This window comes from Peromyscus leucopus, chromosome 19, assembly GCF_004664715.2.
Source record: "Peromyscus leucopus breed LL Stock chromosome 19, UCI_PerLeu_2.1, whole genome shotgun sequence".
NCBI classification, from domain to species: domain Eukaryota; kingdom Metazoa; phylum Chordata; class Mammalia; order Rodentia; family Cricetidae; genus Peromyscus; species Peromyscus leucopus.
The window spans coordinates 62768364-62785964 of record NC_051079.1 but is presented as its reverse complement, the minus strand read 5'-3'; the positions used below and the strand labels follow the sequence as shown (position 1 = coordinate 62785964).

Below are 17601 nucleotides of genomic sequence, written 5' to 3'. Positions count from 1 at the left end.
TTGACATTGAACAGGTATCATGCTAAGTGTTCTGCATGAATTACTTCTTTTATATCTGACCTGAAGGCCAAGAAGGGCGGCTTCCTTACCATCCCCATATGTGGTTAGTTTTAAATATCAACTTGCTACAACATAGAATCACCAGGAGAAGTTTCAGTTGAGGAATTATCTAGCTCAGACTGGCCTATGGGTCTTTCTGTGGGGGACTATCTTGTGTGCTCATTAACCCAGTCCACTGTGGGCTACATTATTTCCCAGGCTGGACCCTGAACTGTACAGGAGTAATGCAAGGCCACTGACATAAGAGCAAGCAGCCCTCTCTCCTCTCCGTTCTTGACTATGGCTGTGATGTGACCAGCTGCTGGAGTCCTTGCCTTGGCTCCCTTGCGGTAATGGACTTGTATTTGGACGTTTAATGGACCTGGAGTTGAAAGCCAACTAAACACTTCCCTCCCCTGAGTTGCTTTTGTTCACCAGGATATTTTTATCCCGGCCCCAGAAACGGAACTAGAATACCATCTCACTTGTCAAGGATCACCAGCTTCAGTGCCTGGCAACCTAACTTGACATCTAAGTGCCATGTCCGTCACCACAGAAATACCAACATCTGTCCATCAACATCTGTTCCCACACGTCCTGATCGAGTGATGCTACTGACCTATTGGCAGTTTTATTTTTGCTTTGGTCTTTGCATTGTTGAGGATTAGACCAGGTTCCTGTGTACACAGCGAGTGAGTGCTCCAACACCATGGAGCTATACCTCAGCACAATGTATCGCTTTCAATACTAAGGGTTTTAATTTTTTTCTTATGTTTGTACTTTATTAGTGAAGTTCAAGTAATTAGGATAATTAGGGAAGGCACATGACCTGATCTACCTAGGACAGTCTCATGGATGTATATTGCTTTCACTTCACTGTTCATTCTTTTAGAGAGACCTGGAATGGATGAAAAATTACATGATCACCTGTTTATTAATCATTTCCATCTTCATTCTCCCAGGGTCTTTCTTATTAAACAGTTAAACTTACTACTAAACTGTCAGTATTCTTCTTTAGGAGCAGGCCATTCACCGCACCTCAGTGTATTGGCTCTCAATATTTGAATCACAACTTTTTCTTGATTTCAAATGGCTTCCTAACTCTTCTAATCCCTACGCCTGATCTCATTTCTTCCCATGTCCTTTCCCATTCCCTATTCTTTTCACCTAAGTGAATCCTTGGTCTCTCTCATCCACTCTTGCCTGTATTTTCTTTCAAGCCATCCCTACGCTTGGAAGAAACTTACTAATTCTCCAAATGTCTGTCTTCCAATGGCTGTTTAAAAGTCATGGCAGTCAGAAGCCCACCTGAGAGCACCCATCTCCCCACATGTCCAATTTATGAACGGGACCCTTCACAATAACTCTTTAAGGCGCAAATCTGAAACACTTGGAAGAATATTTGAAACGTTTAACTCACTATTGTGTGTCTCACCATATTCTCTCATCTCAAAGTGGACGTCAGTTCCTAAAAGCTCGACAGATAACAGGCTTTCGGCTCCACCTACATCTACCAAACACATGCACAATGCAGAAGGATCTTGTAAAAGTCCCAAATCCAAACAGCACCCGAGAGGATACAGAGACAGACCCCCAGAATGGTCACTGACGGACGGTCCTCAGAAAGAGGAGTCACTCCTGACATCATGGAGGGCAGGTGATGTAGAGTTCTGGCCCCAGCTGCTCCTGTCACCTGTGCCTGCCCAATTCTACAAACCTCTCTCAGCTCAGACTGGCAGTCAGGACAATGATACACGTACAGGGGAAGCTAGAAACACAAGAGGGCACACGGGAGCCATCTCGTTGGGCCCAGAACATTGAGCACTGGGCATTTCCACCAGCAAGTCACTTTAATTCCGTGGTGAGACAGGGTCTTGCCATGTAGCTCATGCCTCGAACTCACTACCTAGCCCACGCTGGCCTCCTATTCACGGCCATCTTTCTGCCTCGTCTCCTTCAGTGCTGGAAAGGGAGGCCTGCATGTTGTTCTTCAGTGGAACTGAACAATCAACCAAAAAGGTAACTAGTTACAGATAACTAATTTCTGAAGACCACCGTTTGTTTAAGACAAACACAATAAACTAACAATCAAAGCTGAAACAAGAAGGCTTCAAAAGGATATATTTTTTTTTTTTTTCGAGACAGGGTTTCTCTGTGTAGCTTTGCGCCTTTCCTGAAACTCACTTGGTAGCCCAGGCTGGCCTCGAACTCACAGAGATCCGCCTGACTCTGCCTCCCGAGTGCTGGGATTAAAGACGTGCACCACTACCACCGGCCAAAAGGATATTTTTAATGAAATAATACATCTAAAGCAATGAAAAGTAAACTTTCTTCAACTATTTGAAAACACAAACAAAACAGGATCAGTAGGCTGGGAGGTAATTGTATTTCTATAAATATAGGCCATCAGAAGAAATGCTCCCTGATTATTTAAGAGGGGAAACGCAGCTTTTCTAAATGTACAATGTCAGAGAGCGCCATCTGTATGACAAGGTTAAGGAGGAGAACATGACAGCGACACACGGTGCCATCACGCACACGTGTGGGAAAGTGAGTTCTATGGCTTTGGTTCTGGGGACTGATGACACACTTCATGTATTCTAAGTGAATAAGGTCACTTGACTGCAAAGACTGCTCACTGATCCCTTTCAGTCCTGAAGTCAAAGAACACCACGCCAGTTAAGTACACGTCCTGCTACATGAAAAGCAGTGATTTTCGGATGTCAACCCATTTCACTTCAGGAATACAAATACACTAAAGCATGCTAAGTATAAGCGACCACTTTAAGAGTTCGTCTTGCTCTTTGGGCCAGCACTCGCTACCACAGAGCACAGCTCCCGCCATCTTGACTGCAGCAGGAGGAACTGAGCTGTTCTCACATAAGAAAACACACATGAAGGGCAGGGTGTACAAGTTCTCCCTCCAGGGAGCCTGCCTGGTCCAGTTAGCTTTGCTGCCTTCACCCCACCAGAGTCGGATGGTGTAGTGCAGGAGGTGTGTGCTGTCTGGAGGGAATATGATACACGGACAACAGAAATGGCCAGTGAGCCTCTAAGATTTTTTTTTTTCTTTTGGTTTTTCAAGACAGAGTTTCTCTGTGTAGCTTTGCGCCTTTCCTGGATCTCACTCTGCAGCCCAGGCTGGCCTCGAACTCACAGAGATCTGCCTGCCTCTGCCTCCTGAGTGCTGGGATTAAAGGCATGTGCCACCACCACCCAGCGATTCTTTAAGATTTGTATGGCAGCACACACCATAATCCCACAAGGCAGGTAGATCTTCTTGAGTTCAAGGCCAGCTTAGTCTACACGGTGAGTTCCAGACCAACTGGGGGCATACAGTAAGTCCCTGCTTTTTATTGTTAGAATTCTGGGCCCAGCTGCCTCTGCTTGATTGTGTGTGTTTAGATTCTGTGCAAAGTACTAAATGACACATGGAACACTATACTTTCTATGAAACAGTGAGCTAAGCTGTGGTGGTATTGTGTTCCCCAAAATATTGTGCACCCTAATAAACTTATCTGGGGTCAGAGAACAGAACAGCCACTAGATATAGAGGCCAGAAAATGGTGGCACTCACACCTTTAATCCTAGCATTCCAGAGGCAGAAATCCATCTGGATCTCTGTGAGTTCAAGGCCACACTGGAAACAGTCAGGCACGGTGACTCATGCCTTTAATCCCAGGAAGTGATGGCAGAAAACAGAAAGGTACATAAGGCATGAAAACGAGGAACTAGAGCTGGTTAAGCTTTTAGGCTTTGGAGCAGCAGTTCAGCTGAGATTCATTCTGGATGAGGAGTCAGAGGCTTCCAGGAAGGCTTCAGAGGAAACAGGATTAGCTGAGGAACTGGCGAGGTGAGGAAGCTGTGGCTTGTTCTACTTCTCTGATCTTCCAGCATTCACCCCAATAACTGGCATCAGATTTGATTTTATTAATAATAAGACCTTTTAGATTCATGCTACACTAAGCCTAGAAACAATAACCAGATAGCATGCGGGCAGACCAAGACCAAACAACCCAAAGGGCTCAGGCCAGGGGGGACTTCCTGCTGGGACTTGGTAGCCAAGGCCTTTTGGTCTACACTGCACAGAGTTTGAGTGGAGCACCTTCAGCGAAAGCTCGTGTTCTTTGTGTGTACAGAGCTAACATACAAACAGCTCATTCTTCTCAGTGTTACATTCCTCAGAGGAAGGGCTGGCTGGTTAGAGCAGTGAACAGGAAATAAAAGCTCTCTAAACAACCATGGCAACGGGAATACTGCAGATTCTTGCAACAGTCTCACCAAGAGTTACACAAAATGTGGTACCCTGGAAACCTCTTGCATTTGCTGCTTGGTGCCAGGCACAGAAATTGACAGTGACTCTTCAGAAAGACGATTTTAAAGCTAAGGAAGATGGGTTCTTTTCTTCACACGAGACAGTCTTAACGTGCTGCTTCCTGAGCCTGCAGGATGCAGTAAGGTAGCATTGTTGGTAAGAGGAGAAAACAGCAAGCAGAAGCAGCACCGTGGGGCAGACGGAGGTGCCGTGCTACAGTGATTCACTTAATATAAAGTGAGCAGAAGCAGCACCGTGGAGCAGATGAAGACGCTGTGCTACAGCGACGGGCATTTAAGACACGGTGGTGGTCTCTGACGGGTCCACTTAGGGATCCTAAGAGAAAATCCAGAAGCTTTGGCATGATTAGCTGAACTACAGCAAGTCTTTCCCAGGCGTTCTTTTTAAAAATTGAATACCTAGAAATACATTTTTCTGCAGCTTTCATTCAGATTTGAGGTTAATTTACTTATCTTTCTTTTCCTTCCTAACATTTTGCAGAAAAGACACTAAGTATCATTGTAGCTCCACTATTACCCTCTAAAAGTGATCTGAGAAGTTTAGACTGAAGACTACATGAAGCCTAAGGGACCACATAAAGCGAGGCACAAACTGCTCTCTGCCCAGATTCCCAATGCCATGACCACGCAGGGCTAGGATGCAGACCGTGCCTTGAGTGCCTACAGCTTCCAAGGAGGGAAAGAGTGAGGCTGAATTTCCTTTTGGTTTTTAGTATACGCTACTTGAAAACACATGCAAACAAGAAGGTAAATGACCAGCATGAAGTGCATCAAGAATAAATGTAAGTAAACACCTTTAAGTCTATCTGATTGCTATTTGTATACAAATGTACGTTCAGGGATCATTAAAGACACCATCAAGTCCCCAGGAAAGGCTCTTATTCCTTAGTTAGAGAACTGGCACAACTATTCAGTCACTAAACAGAGCAACAACAAGAAAGCTAGACAATGTCAGTCATCATTCCAAATCATGCTCAGTTGCTAACTGCTCTGATTTTCCTCCTAGGAGTAGGTAAGAACCAAAACTCATCCTTTGCGTAATCTTGGAAGTCTATATCAATGCTTATCTTATAACGTCTGATTAAAAATACTTCCGAGAGCTGACAGTGTGGTTCAGTGGTAGAGCCAATTCCTAACATGTGTGAGGGTCTGGTTTCAATCCTCCCCAGCACAGTGGGGAGACAGGGACTGGGACAGGGATGAGCAACCCCAGACAAAAGGCCAATGCAGGCGGGGAGAGTGGGGAGGAACTAAAAAGTGGGGGGACAGAACATGAGCATCTTGTATCCACTCACTTTACTACTTTAAGAACCAAAATAATCCAAACCTCAACAGATGTAAGGGCAAACTTGGCTCTCCAGGCTGCAAGGCTCTGGGACGGTGTAAGGCACGGCAGCAGAGGACCACAGGAGAGGAGGCATCTTGACAGAGTAGACGTCTCCAGGACGCTACACAGAGGCTTAAAGAGCAAGAGAGTGGAGTTTCCTGTTTACACAGTCTACATCCAGATTGGAAAGTTCTAGTTTTATAAAGTATCTCCAAAGGAAACTGTAAGTGGGTACAGAATCTAAGTTCAAATTTAGATACACTACAGCTTAAAATGTATAATAAATCAGGTTTTCAGAGTGGCTCTAGGGTAGGCTGAAATGGTAACATGGGTAGTTACTTAATTTGGTTTTGTTTTTTTGAGATAGGGTCTCATCATGTAGTCTGGCTGGCCTGGAACTCATAGATAGCCACCTGCCTCTGCTTCCAGAGTGCTGGGATTAAAGGCATGAACCACAACACCAGCTCAAAATACTGAAATGGAAGAAGCTATCTACTGAGAATTCACTAAGCACATGTGTGGTGAGACACTTCTTTATAACCCTTATAATGCTGTGACAGTTAGTGAGATGGAGAGACAGAGAGACAGAGACTTGGGTTCTACCTCCAGCTTTCTCATCTCTGCTACGCCATCTAACTGCCCGATTCTCTCTGCTTCCTCATCTCTTTAGCACAGAGATAATCTCGTCACTATAACTCAGGGTTGGGTGGACGGATGCAATGTCCGCTCTGCAGCCACAATGGAGTGGATTTCCCTTCCTCCTGTGGTGTGATGTTTAGTCACCAAGTGCTGGTAGGTGAAGCATTAACTGCTGATTTACATCACTGTCTATTTAAACTCGGGAAGTCAAATAAATGTGAAGGGCTGGCATCATGACATGCCAAGGCATGGCAAGTGGGTGGAATTACTTTTCTTCCATATATGGGAAACCCTGTATGTTTAACTCGGTGAGACATTCAGCAACCAAGAATATTTCTCTAATAAGCAGTTGTGCAAGTCTGCATGTCTGAATGCGCACATGAAATTCCCTACAAATGGCAACCGCAGGGGAAGAGCATCCAACATGGGCAATTTTGTATCCACTCCAATGGTCTACACACACAGTCTACATTGCATAAGAAAATGTTAAGGAACTCTGGCCACACCTACACACTCACAGAACATATCAACTATGACTACAGTGTCTCCTCACCCAAGGAGACCTCTACCCAAGGAGCATGTGATGGTTAAAGACAGATTACTACCTTTTAAAAGCAAATGGAAACTTCTTACCTTTCCTTCTTAGTTTTGTTCCCTCAGGTCATAATACACAGGACATTCTTTCCACAGTATAAAGATAGACATCATTAGTATGTATCCTCTGCTATATTTTAACAGTTAACTTAAACCTGATGTTTTCCTTTTGGATGATCAACTGTACAGTACAGCTGGGTGTCTTTTGTTGGTGTTTTTTAAAATATTACCAGGATGGACTATTATTTTTAAATTATTTATTTTTATTGTATGTGCATTGGTGTTTTATGTGCAAGAATGTCTGTTTGAGGCTGTTGGATTCCCTGGAACTGGAATTACAGACAGTTGTGAGCTGCCATGTGGGTGCTGGGAATTGGACCCGGGTCTTCTAGAAGAATAGCCAGTGCTCTTAGCCACTGAGCCATCTCTCCAGCCCCAAGGATGGACTATTATAACATTATGCTGAGCAAAGTTGAAATACTGGTGTTCATTAAATCTACCAATCTTCTTGTAAGGAAGATATTTTCCTAAACATTCCAGTCAGGCACAGTGTAAGCTTCGTTTTTCTATTAGGTGATTTTGACTTAAAAAACACGGATCCGAAGAGACAAGCGGGCAAGAGCGATTGCTGTGCAGGCATATGGATCTGAGTTCAAGTCCTGGCAATTACATTTTAAAAAGAAAACTAAAAGAGAGTCAGTCAGGCATGGCTGACCCCACCTATTTCTCCAGCACTGGAGGCAGAGACAGCCTGACCCAGAGGTCTCCCTGGCCAGTCAGTCTAGCTGAAACAAGAGCTTCTGGATCAGTGAGAGACCCAGCCTAAAGGAGACACCCAGTGTCTCGGGTCTCTGCATGTGTGTGTGTGGATACACACACACACACACACACACTCTAATACAAAACTTTTTAATATACACACTGATATATTTTATTACTTACTGTACTGGCTACATTAGCGTCAACTTGACACAAGCTAGAGTCATCTGAGAGGAGGGGTCCTCACCTTAGAAAACGCCTCCGTAAGATCCAGCTGTGAGGCATGTTCATAATTAGTGATCAATGTGGGAGGGCCTAGCCCATGGCGGGTGGTGCTATCTCTGGGCTGGTGGTCCTGGGTTCAGTAAGAAAGCAGGCTGAGCAAGCCAGTAAGCAGCGCCCCTCCAGGGTCAGGCGCCGCATCAGCTCCCGCCTCCGGGATCCTGTCCTGACTTCCTTCGGTGAAGAACAGTGCTGTGGAAGTGCGAGCGTGGAAGTGCGAGCCGAATAAACCTTTTTCTCCCCGAGTTGCTTCGGTCGTGATGTTTGGTCACAGTGAAAGAAACCCTGACGACACACTTACCTATATAACCGAAATTTCACTCTGTCATGTGGTTATAGCCATTTGCCTCCATAATTTACTTATGTCAAAGCAAGAAAGACAAAACAACAGGTTTTGTTGTTGTTGTTGTTGTTGTTGCTGTTGTTTGGTGGGGAGAGGTATAAAGTTTCTTAGGACGATCCTGTTTGGAAATTGATTCTTAGTGATGTCTTTAAATTTTATGAGACAAATTTAAGTTAAGATAATGCTACTTCTCTCTCTATGTTCTTCTGCTTACTGGAGCTGTAGAGTACATGTTTTTTTAGAAGGCATCTTTCAAAGTATGCTGACACCACCCCTGTGGCCATGGCTTTACCCGATATTGAAAAAGCGGAAAATACGTAAAATCTTTTACTGGGAAACAGGTCTACAACTTACAGATTCCAGAAGTACTGAAGACCCTTTGCCAGGCAGCTTTACTTTATTCTTTTAAATCTCTCTCTGTCTCTGTCTCTGTGTGTGTGTGTGCGTGCGTGCGTGCGTGCGTGCGTGCGTGTGTGTGTGTGTGTGTGTGAACTCTAATTACATTCTGCCATTATCTACTGATCCTGAGTGGTTCCTCGATGATGTCACAGGACAACTACCTTTTCCTAACTAGAGAGGATAATCTTTGAGGAAGTGGTGATTAGGAAGCTAAACAAGTCTACAAATGTTAATTTCAGTACCTAAAATCACTCATTCTCAGTAAATATAAAACATCTACTGAGTAGCCAACTATCACATGAGGTGTTTGGGATCACTGATTAAAAACATATACACAGCTGCCGCCCGCTGTGGAGGAGGTGGCGGCGGCACACGCCTTTAATCCCAGCACTCGGGAGACAGAGGCAGGCGGATCTCTGGGAGTTTGAGGCCAGCCTGGGCTACGGAGTGAGTTCCAGGAAGGGCGCAAAGCTACACAGAGAAACCCTGTCTCGAAAAACCAAAAAACAAACAAACAAACAAAAACAACAACAACAAAAAAAAACCATGTACACGGTAAGCAATATAGTGGTAGAGCACTTGCCTAGCATTTGCAAGACCCCAAGTTCAACCCTATCACCTAAGGGACACACACACATTTTGTCCTTGAGAGACTAGGGCTGTCGCTCAGTTGCTAGAGCACTTGCCTAGCATTGGAGAAGCCCTGGATTCAGTCTCTAGCCCTGCATAAACCAGGCCCAGCACTCATGAGGTGGAGGCAGAAGAATCAGAAGTTCAGGCTCATCTCTGCCTACATGGTGAGTCTGAGGTCAGTCTGGGATACACGAGACACTATCTCAAACAGAACACAATAATCTTTTGGGAGTAGGGATGAGGGGAGTAGAGGAGAGAACACCTTAAGAGCAACCCATAAGGAGTTCAAGTATTTAGAACGAAGAGCCTTAAAAAGAAACAGCAAGGGTGGCACACAAGGGTGGCACACATGCTAGGGATATGCTTTCAGAGAAGCCGAGAGAAGAGGGCGGCACCACCAGAGCTCTGGCCCCAGCAGCGGCACGGTGCAGATGCAGCTGAGTGTCTCCGGCTCCACTTTCTGTCCGCAGAGCACCAGTCACTCCTGGCACTCAAGCGAACTCAAGGGAGCTCAAGCAGACTGCACACTGTGTTAGAAAGACTCCTAACAATCCACTGCTGAACTGTCCTTTCTTTCCGACTTTTCTAATCTGGATTTACTTGTCCTACACTGATTTATATCACCGAGTACAAAGCAGCAAAGCTCTAGGCCTGAACACTCCATCGCAGGGCACGGAAGAAGCCTGATGACAAGATCAAGTACCGAGTACGTAATTCAAAGGGAAGCCATAATGGTCTAAGTGGGATAATACATTTCATTTCATGCCACAAAAGTGGCACCGAAATCAATAGAGCACACAGCCACAACAGAATTATTAAGACAGTATCAGATGCATGAAAAATTATTACTATGGCTTCAAATATTTATACATTACAGATTTTGTGAGTGGTATACTATGACAAGACTGGTCTAGCAATTTTAAAAAGCTCTTTTGAGGAAACTCATTTTAGAAACTGTCTTAGATTTCGGATGAAGTTGCAGTCTTTTGAAAGCAAAAAATGGCACCAGATGTGACTTTTTTTTTTTTAAACCAAGTATAAAAAGACACCAAATGGGCAAACAAAACAAAACCAAGCCTTTTAAATTTGAGAGCGTTATACTTTAAATAATGTTGTGCTCAGTTAGAATTATAAACTAATTCAGACTTAAAAAAAAAAAAGTGAATGTATACACATTCTAAACTGAGCCACAGGACAAAGAATTCATCCTGTACCGTTCTGATACAGTTCTCCACACTGTATTTTTTTTTTTAATAATTCACTTTAATTGATTGTGGTTTTTTGTTGTTGTTGTTGTTGTTTTTTGTTTTTTTTTCCCCCAGAGCTGAGGACCAAACCCAGGGCCTTGCGCTTGCTAGGCAAGTGCTCTACCACTGAGCTAAATCCCCAACCCCTAATTGATTGTTTTTTTTATCTACTGGCTATAATCAGATAGTCTCAGTGTTGGCATATTGTTGGAACTCAGAATCTGTGTTCTAAAAGTCTTTTAAATGCACAACAATCCCTAGAAGGAATGAACTTTGACTAAAAACCATCAAGTAAAACTCAATTGCTTACAAATAAAAAATACCCAAAGTAAAAGAAAACAGAGGTATACATATATGAAGTGCCATGGCCTATCACTGAAGGTTGCTAGGTGTCTGGCCCTAGATGCAATACTAAGTCATCCCTCAGCAGAGCCAGAGGCCCTCAGCGACAGATCTTAGCACTGGAGAGGCTGAGGCATGGGGAGGAAGGCTGATGAGGCTTCATAGTGAGTCAGAGGCCGGAGGCCAGACGCTGTCTCCGAGAAAACAACAAACACTCTGAGCAAATCCCAGATGTAAACCTGTCTACTACTTCCTGCCCAGAACGCATCATGTGCTCTCCTCTACGTGGCCTCTGAAGCTTGAGTTCTCCATACCTGTTCTAGTGAAGCTTTACCATCAATTCTTACTTAAAACCTATGTGTCTGGGGACATTTCGGATTCCCATCAGAAGGCATCTCCTGCTTACTTATCACCATTTCCCACTGAAATAGCACAAAGCAGTCTTTTTGCCAATGATTCTGTCTTTGGAAGGAAGTTCTGTGGCTGCCTAGTGTAGGACTAAAGCAGTAATGGCTGATTAAGCGCCTGTTATTTTATCTCCCAATGGTATGGCAGTGAGGATGATTAGCAACCCCATAACTGTTTCTTCTTTCTACCCACGGCACATGGCCACTCTGCTAAAGGGTCAATTTCTAGCTGTCCATGCAGGTTGGCTACTTCTGGTCAAATAGATATGAGATAACCTTAAAAACAGCAATTTATCTCCACCCGTGTGTCCTTCCATCTCCCACTGTGTGGAGTGCAGACTTTACAGTGAGCTATCCCAGGCTCCAGGAGCAGGTTGAGATTCTGGGAGTGTGGAGAATGAGGCAGGAGCAGTCCGGGTCTGAAGCATTTACAGGCACAACTGCCACCCCTGCTCAGGCTCTTACATGAGAAGGAAGTGCTAATGTCTTCCTAATCTACTGTTAGAGGGGTGGGCTCTGTTTTCCAGCTATACACAGCTGTTTAAACTACACAAGCTCCATGAAAACCCTATATTTATAGGTGATATTTTTCTGTCTTATGGACAGAAGGTCCATAATTTTTGATAGATTCTAGGAAGTTCAGTGTCCCCCAGAACATCATGATCACTGTACACAGCCAAGTGCTAATTACACATAGGCAGAATTTAGTGCCAACCTACTTAATGTGCAGCATGAATCCTACTTGATCTTAATAAAAATCTGGAGCCAGATATTGGGCTAAATGCTGAAAGAAGCAAAACAGTTCTTACCTCTACGAAATTCTCAGCCTGAAAGGGACCTGAGCGCCTGTTTCCTCCCACCTTATAGTCCTCTCTCTGCCCAGCCATATCACTTCCTGTCTCCACCTCCCAAGTGCTGGGATTAAAGGCGTGTGCCATCATTGCCTGGCCTCTGTGGCTAACTAGTGGCTGGCTTTGCCCTCTGATCCTCAGGCAAGCTTTATTTGTTAGAGCATACACAAAATACATCACCACAAACATGCTTAATGAGAACTTAGTATTTAAAAGTGATGTGACAGAAGAAATTACTTTCAACATTCCTGGTTTTTTCCTTGATATCCTAGCATCAAGCACCAAAGAACTTAACAGTAACTAAAAATAAATTATGTCCTTGCAACAAAGCATCTCAATGGAAACAAGACTAAACAACTATATACTTGACTTCTCTCTCTCTCTCTCTCTCTCTCTCTCTCTCTCTCTCTCTCTCTCTCAATATCCTAAAGCCAATTAAAAAGAAAGGAAAATAGGTCTTTTCTTCATAGATTTCTCATAAAATTTGCCACTCCATCAGAAAACTTACATTAACTTTTTACAGTTACTATCAATGAATTCAAATTCTCAATTACTAAAAATTCTAAATCTGGTTTCAACAGAAATGAAAAAAATCTAAGATTGGGAGCTTGAGATGTGATCCAAAGGCTCCCGGGGTGGCAGTGGAGGAGCCCCCAGGTGGTCGAGGCACAGAGCTTTGTCAACCATACCCTCCCCCTAAAAGAAGTTGTTGCCCCACACTAAATAAGGATATATACAAGGCCCTGCAACTACAATCAGACACTTATTGAGGGAGATATGCTTTCATGGAAGGGGTTTGAGAATTTTATATAAACCAAAGCATTCTGATTTTCAAAAATTGTACTATGAGGAGAAATTATGAATACATAAATAAAGGCCAAAATAATAAAATACAACTGAAATACTAAATTCAATCCTGGAGACCAAGCTCTACGATGAGTGCTGTCAAATACAGACTGCCTAGGAAGGTAAGAAGACTGAACAAGGCCCTCTTCAAAGAAATGATTAAAGTATCTGAGGAATTTAAGAGGGGAAAAACCGAGAGTCGTTCCATGTGGTTTTGAAGGCCCCAAGGCTAGTGTAACCATGCTTCTGGTCAGACATTTGTATGTTTCTCTCAAGCATAGAGCGGGAACCGGCGGGAAGCACTGGCAGGCAGGCTTAGCATCTTTGTGAACCCAGCAACAGAACCCTCCCCCCTCCTCCTGGGGAGCCAGGAGCCCTCTCTGACCTGGGGAGGAACTGCAGCCAGATGACTGAGCTATCAGTCCTTACAGCAGTGGCTTTCCATGCACTAAGTCAACTAACTTCCTTCTGAACAGACATGCTTACACACATGCTTACACATGCTTACACACAGTAAGCACCTCTGCACAGCCCAAAGCCATGTGGTTCTATGAGTGTCTGTGACTGCTCTATTCAGACTGTAAAATGTTGCTCACCTCAAGAACAACCTTTCTGCTACTGGGACATGACACTTGACCATGTGTCACTGTGGATACAGGATGTCAGTCACTTGCAAATTAGCACAGCATGACAAGGTACCCAGAACCTTCTCTTACACATGCACGCTTAGTCCTAAGCTCCGCTCTAAGTTGCAGGGGTGGGGCTGAGTATGGAATGTTCCTTTACACTGTGTGACTATAAAGAAACTGACGGGCCAATAGCTGGACGGGTAGAGGTTAGGCGGGACTTGCAGACAAAAAGAGAGCAAGAGGAGGAAGGGGAGGAGTCTCAGAATATCGAGCAGACATGCAGAGGAGATGAACTGGCTGTACTGAACACGTGGCAGGGCATAGGTAAGAAATATGGGTCAGGGATAGGGGATTTAGCTCAGTGGCAGAGCGCTTGCCTAGCAAGCACAAGGCCCTGGGTTCAATCCTCAGCTCAAAAAAAAAAGAGAGAAATATGGGTCGATTTAAAATGTAAAAGTTAACGAGTAACAAGCCTGAGCTAACGGCCAAGCATTTATAATTAATAATAAGTCTCAGTGTGGTTATTTAGGGACTGGCTGGCAGGACAGAAAAGTCCACCTACAGCTGAGGCAGAGAGCTGGTGGAGAGAAAAGAGGCCTTAACTCCAGAGTCCATGTCGCTAGCCATCACACTGTGTTAATATTGGCAGGGCCTGGCAGACACAGAGGCCCAGAGCAGCACATCTGGTCAACAGTCCTGGAATAAGACAAGAAGATGAAAACTGTTGGAGAACTGTCAAAACATGTTTCAAAACACTAGAAAGCTTTCTGGCCCCATAGTATTTCCTCAAGTATTGACCTAAGCTGACCAGGCCTGGCAGTTCATTACAGATACACTGTAAGGCTGCATCAGCCTTAGGAAGGTTTTGTACTGGAAATCAAAATACCCTTTAGAGGCTCAACATCATAAACCTTAGCAGAGGAGAAAGGAATCAGAGTAGGTAAGGTATGCAGAGGGGGAGGGGTCGGCAGAGTGAAGGTGCTGGGTCAAGAAATGGAAGGCACTGGCAGAATTCCATTCTAAACTAGACATGGAGTAGAGAATTAGCTCCCGGCTCAGGTTGAGGAGTCAGTTCTTCCTCTATGGCGACCCTCCCTTCTTTGCCCACTCACTTTGTTCTTTACTCTCACCCTTCCCCCTATATTGTCTTCCTTTACTTTCCTTTATCTTCTCAGCTGATCCTGTATTTCTCTCTCATCTGCTCCAGCAGGTAAGGAGGTGTAACTGAATGGCAAGTACATAATGGCCTGTGTCACAAGTCACAGAGGGTGGACACTGCTGCCAATGATATCAATGAAGATTGGCAATGTGAGAGGTGTGATAAACTACAGGAGGTATAGTAATGCGTAAGATCAAATCTTCATTCCAGGGGGCCTGTAGTGATAGAACAGATACAGCACACACAAAGAAAACCACAATATATTATGATGGTTATTTTGAAGTTCAGCTTGGCTAAGGGGTTGTGCCCTGTTTAAGTACCAGATGTTGCTGTGAAGGTATTTGCAGTTGTGATGGGCACTCAAGACCCTTTCAGAAAGTAGTTTATTGTCTATAATGTGAGTAAGACTCATCCAGCCAGTCATTAGGTACCCCAAGTAGGAGGAGTCCTGCTTCCAGACTACAAGGAACCTGCTGTGGATTTGGAACTCAGGACTCAAATATCAGTGTCTACCTCAATTGCCAGCCTGTTAACCTGCCTTACAGATATCCTGGCCACTACAGTCAGAGCCAACATGCTCTGTTTCTTAATCTCTCTCTCTCCCTCCCCACCCCTCTCTCCCATCAGTTTTGTGGAGAGCCCTGCCCAATGATATACTAGTAAATAGGGGCAAGGTCAATCATTCTGACAACTGATGGGGTTCAATGATTGACAGCAACTTTCCCCATTCTTCACAATCAGACAGGCTGTCTTCAAACCTCCCAAGTATCATACACGTAACTGATGCTTACTTACCACGCCAGTGATTTCAGTTTGGTAAATTTTTTTTTTCCTCATTGTGGAGATAGGGTCTCCGTATGTAGCTGTCTGGTCCTGTACTTGTAATTCACAGCCTCCTAAGCACTGCAATTACACCTGGCTTATTTAATAAATGCTCCTCTATTATAAATTGAAGAATTTATTCTTTTCTCTTGCTTTGACTCCCCTCATCTAAAGTATCTATACCATACTATTACCATGAGTCCATAAAAACCTTTGTTACAAAAATCAGTCAACTAGAAGCCACATGGCTTTCCTTTCCCGGTAAAGTGTCTTCACTTAGACATCATGTACAGTTCAAAGTTTCTGTATGTTTCTTTATCTGCAAAGGTTAATTGCAATTCAGATGTTTTCCATTTTCGATTTAAGGTTGTCATGGAGTTTTCCTTCTCCTTTAAAACACTTGGCAGTGAAGACATTGCCTTAAATCATCTTCTCCAGCTAACAGTATAGAGGCACAGCATCTCTGACTTACAGGAAATGTGTGTTAAAAGAGACATGTCATACTGTCCTCTATTTTGGTGCATGATACACAGTAAACAACAGGTGTTGATTTTCACTGATAGATGAGACATTCAATTGGTCTCTTTATACTTCTACCATCATTATATTTAATCTATACTTGTCCAAAACTTGGTGCAACTTGACTTTTTAATTTCTCTGTAGTAAATGAGTAATAAACATAAAGTCTAAATGACTCATTTCTACCATTTTACAGAGTCAAGACTGATCAACGGGACACACCCATCAGAACAGGGTAGAACCCTGCAGCAAGCACTGGATATGCTTACATCCCAAGAAAGAGAACTCCTTAATAAGTCAAAGCACCTGCAGCAGAGCCCAGCTCAGACACAAAGCAGACAGAGTACCGCAACAACCACAAGTTAAAGGAAAGATCTAGAAAGGGAATGGAAAACATAATGTACACAGTGTCTGTGTTGGCCAAAGCCTCTTCCTCGCCCAGGAACATAAAGTTCTCAATAAGACATTTATAAGAAAACAAATGCAAGTCATCATAGGATTACTTGGTAATGTTTTAGATATAAAATTTCACCTTTATCAATTAATAGCCACGGATCCCATTCAAGCATGCAACTATCAGGGCACACAACATGCAGCATGCAATAAATGGGACAGCAGAGGTTAATAACCTGGAAGCATAGGATCTGAGAATGTGAGAGCAAGTTAAAGACAAGAGTTCCTCTCCATTGTCACTGAGGGTCGAGAAGCAATGCTGAAGCGTGGAAGAGTGAGAGTGGGGGAAATACAGTTTGTCCAGCACATAGACATATCTCCGCAAGTGGCGGCAGGTATAACTGAAAGACAAAGGCACAAGGAGAGAAACAGAAGAGAGGCGTTTTCCTTTGAAAAAACAACTCATCCTTTACATCCTCAAAGCTTTCTGTCTTCGCTAGGCCATGGGGGCAGCTGAATGGGGTTACTGTTAAAAGAGCAAAAACAAGAAAACAAACAACTAGAGTAAAGATGAGCAAAGATCTGCCCAAACACCTCAGGAGAGATACACACAGATGGCAAATGAGCACACACGTGGTACCCTGCACTGTACAGCATTACGAAAGTGCAAGCAATGAGACACCACTACAGACTCAGCAGAATAACTAACATCCATCAGATGACACCACGTACCGGGAATAACAGAGAGCAACAGGTACTCTCACTCTGGTTGAAGGACATCCAAAATGGCACAGCCAATTTAGAAAACAACTGGGCAGTTTCTTACAAAACCAGACATCATGTTCCTTGAAATTTGCCCAAAGGCATTGAAAACTTACGTAAATATGAAATTGTGCACATACATGTTGTTTATAGTACCTTTATTCATACTTGTAAAATCTTGGCAGCAAGTAAGGTATCTTTCCACTGGCAACTACATAAACTGGGGTATATTCACGCAATGGAATATTTGGTGAAGCTAATCCATAGGTATATA

The 17601-nt window shown here is 43.7% G+C and overlaps 1 protein-coding gene across 2 annotated transcripts in view; it reads right to left on the bottom strand.

Annotated features, from left to right (window-relative positions):
- The window catches only part of Dym (dymeclin), a 295335-nt gene that overhangs the window by 126905 nt on the left and 150829 nt on the right, over positions 1 to 17601 (bottom strand). Inside the window, exon 14 of one of the 2 annotated variants that reach the window (XM_028871947.2) lies at positions 16802 to 16966. The exons of the other annotated variant lie outside the window; for it this stretch is intronic. Within the exon in view, the coding sequence (XP_028727780.1) occupies positions 16802 to 16966 (165 nt within the window). The remainder of the gene's footprint in view (positions 1 to 16801; positions 16967 to 17601) is intronic. 2 annotated transcript variants of the gene reach the window in all.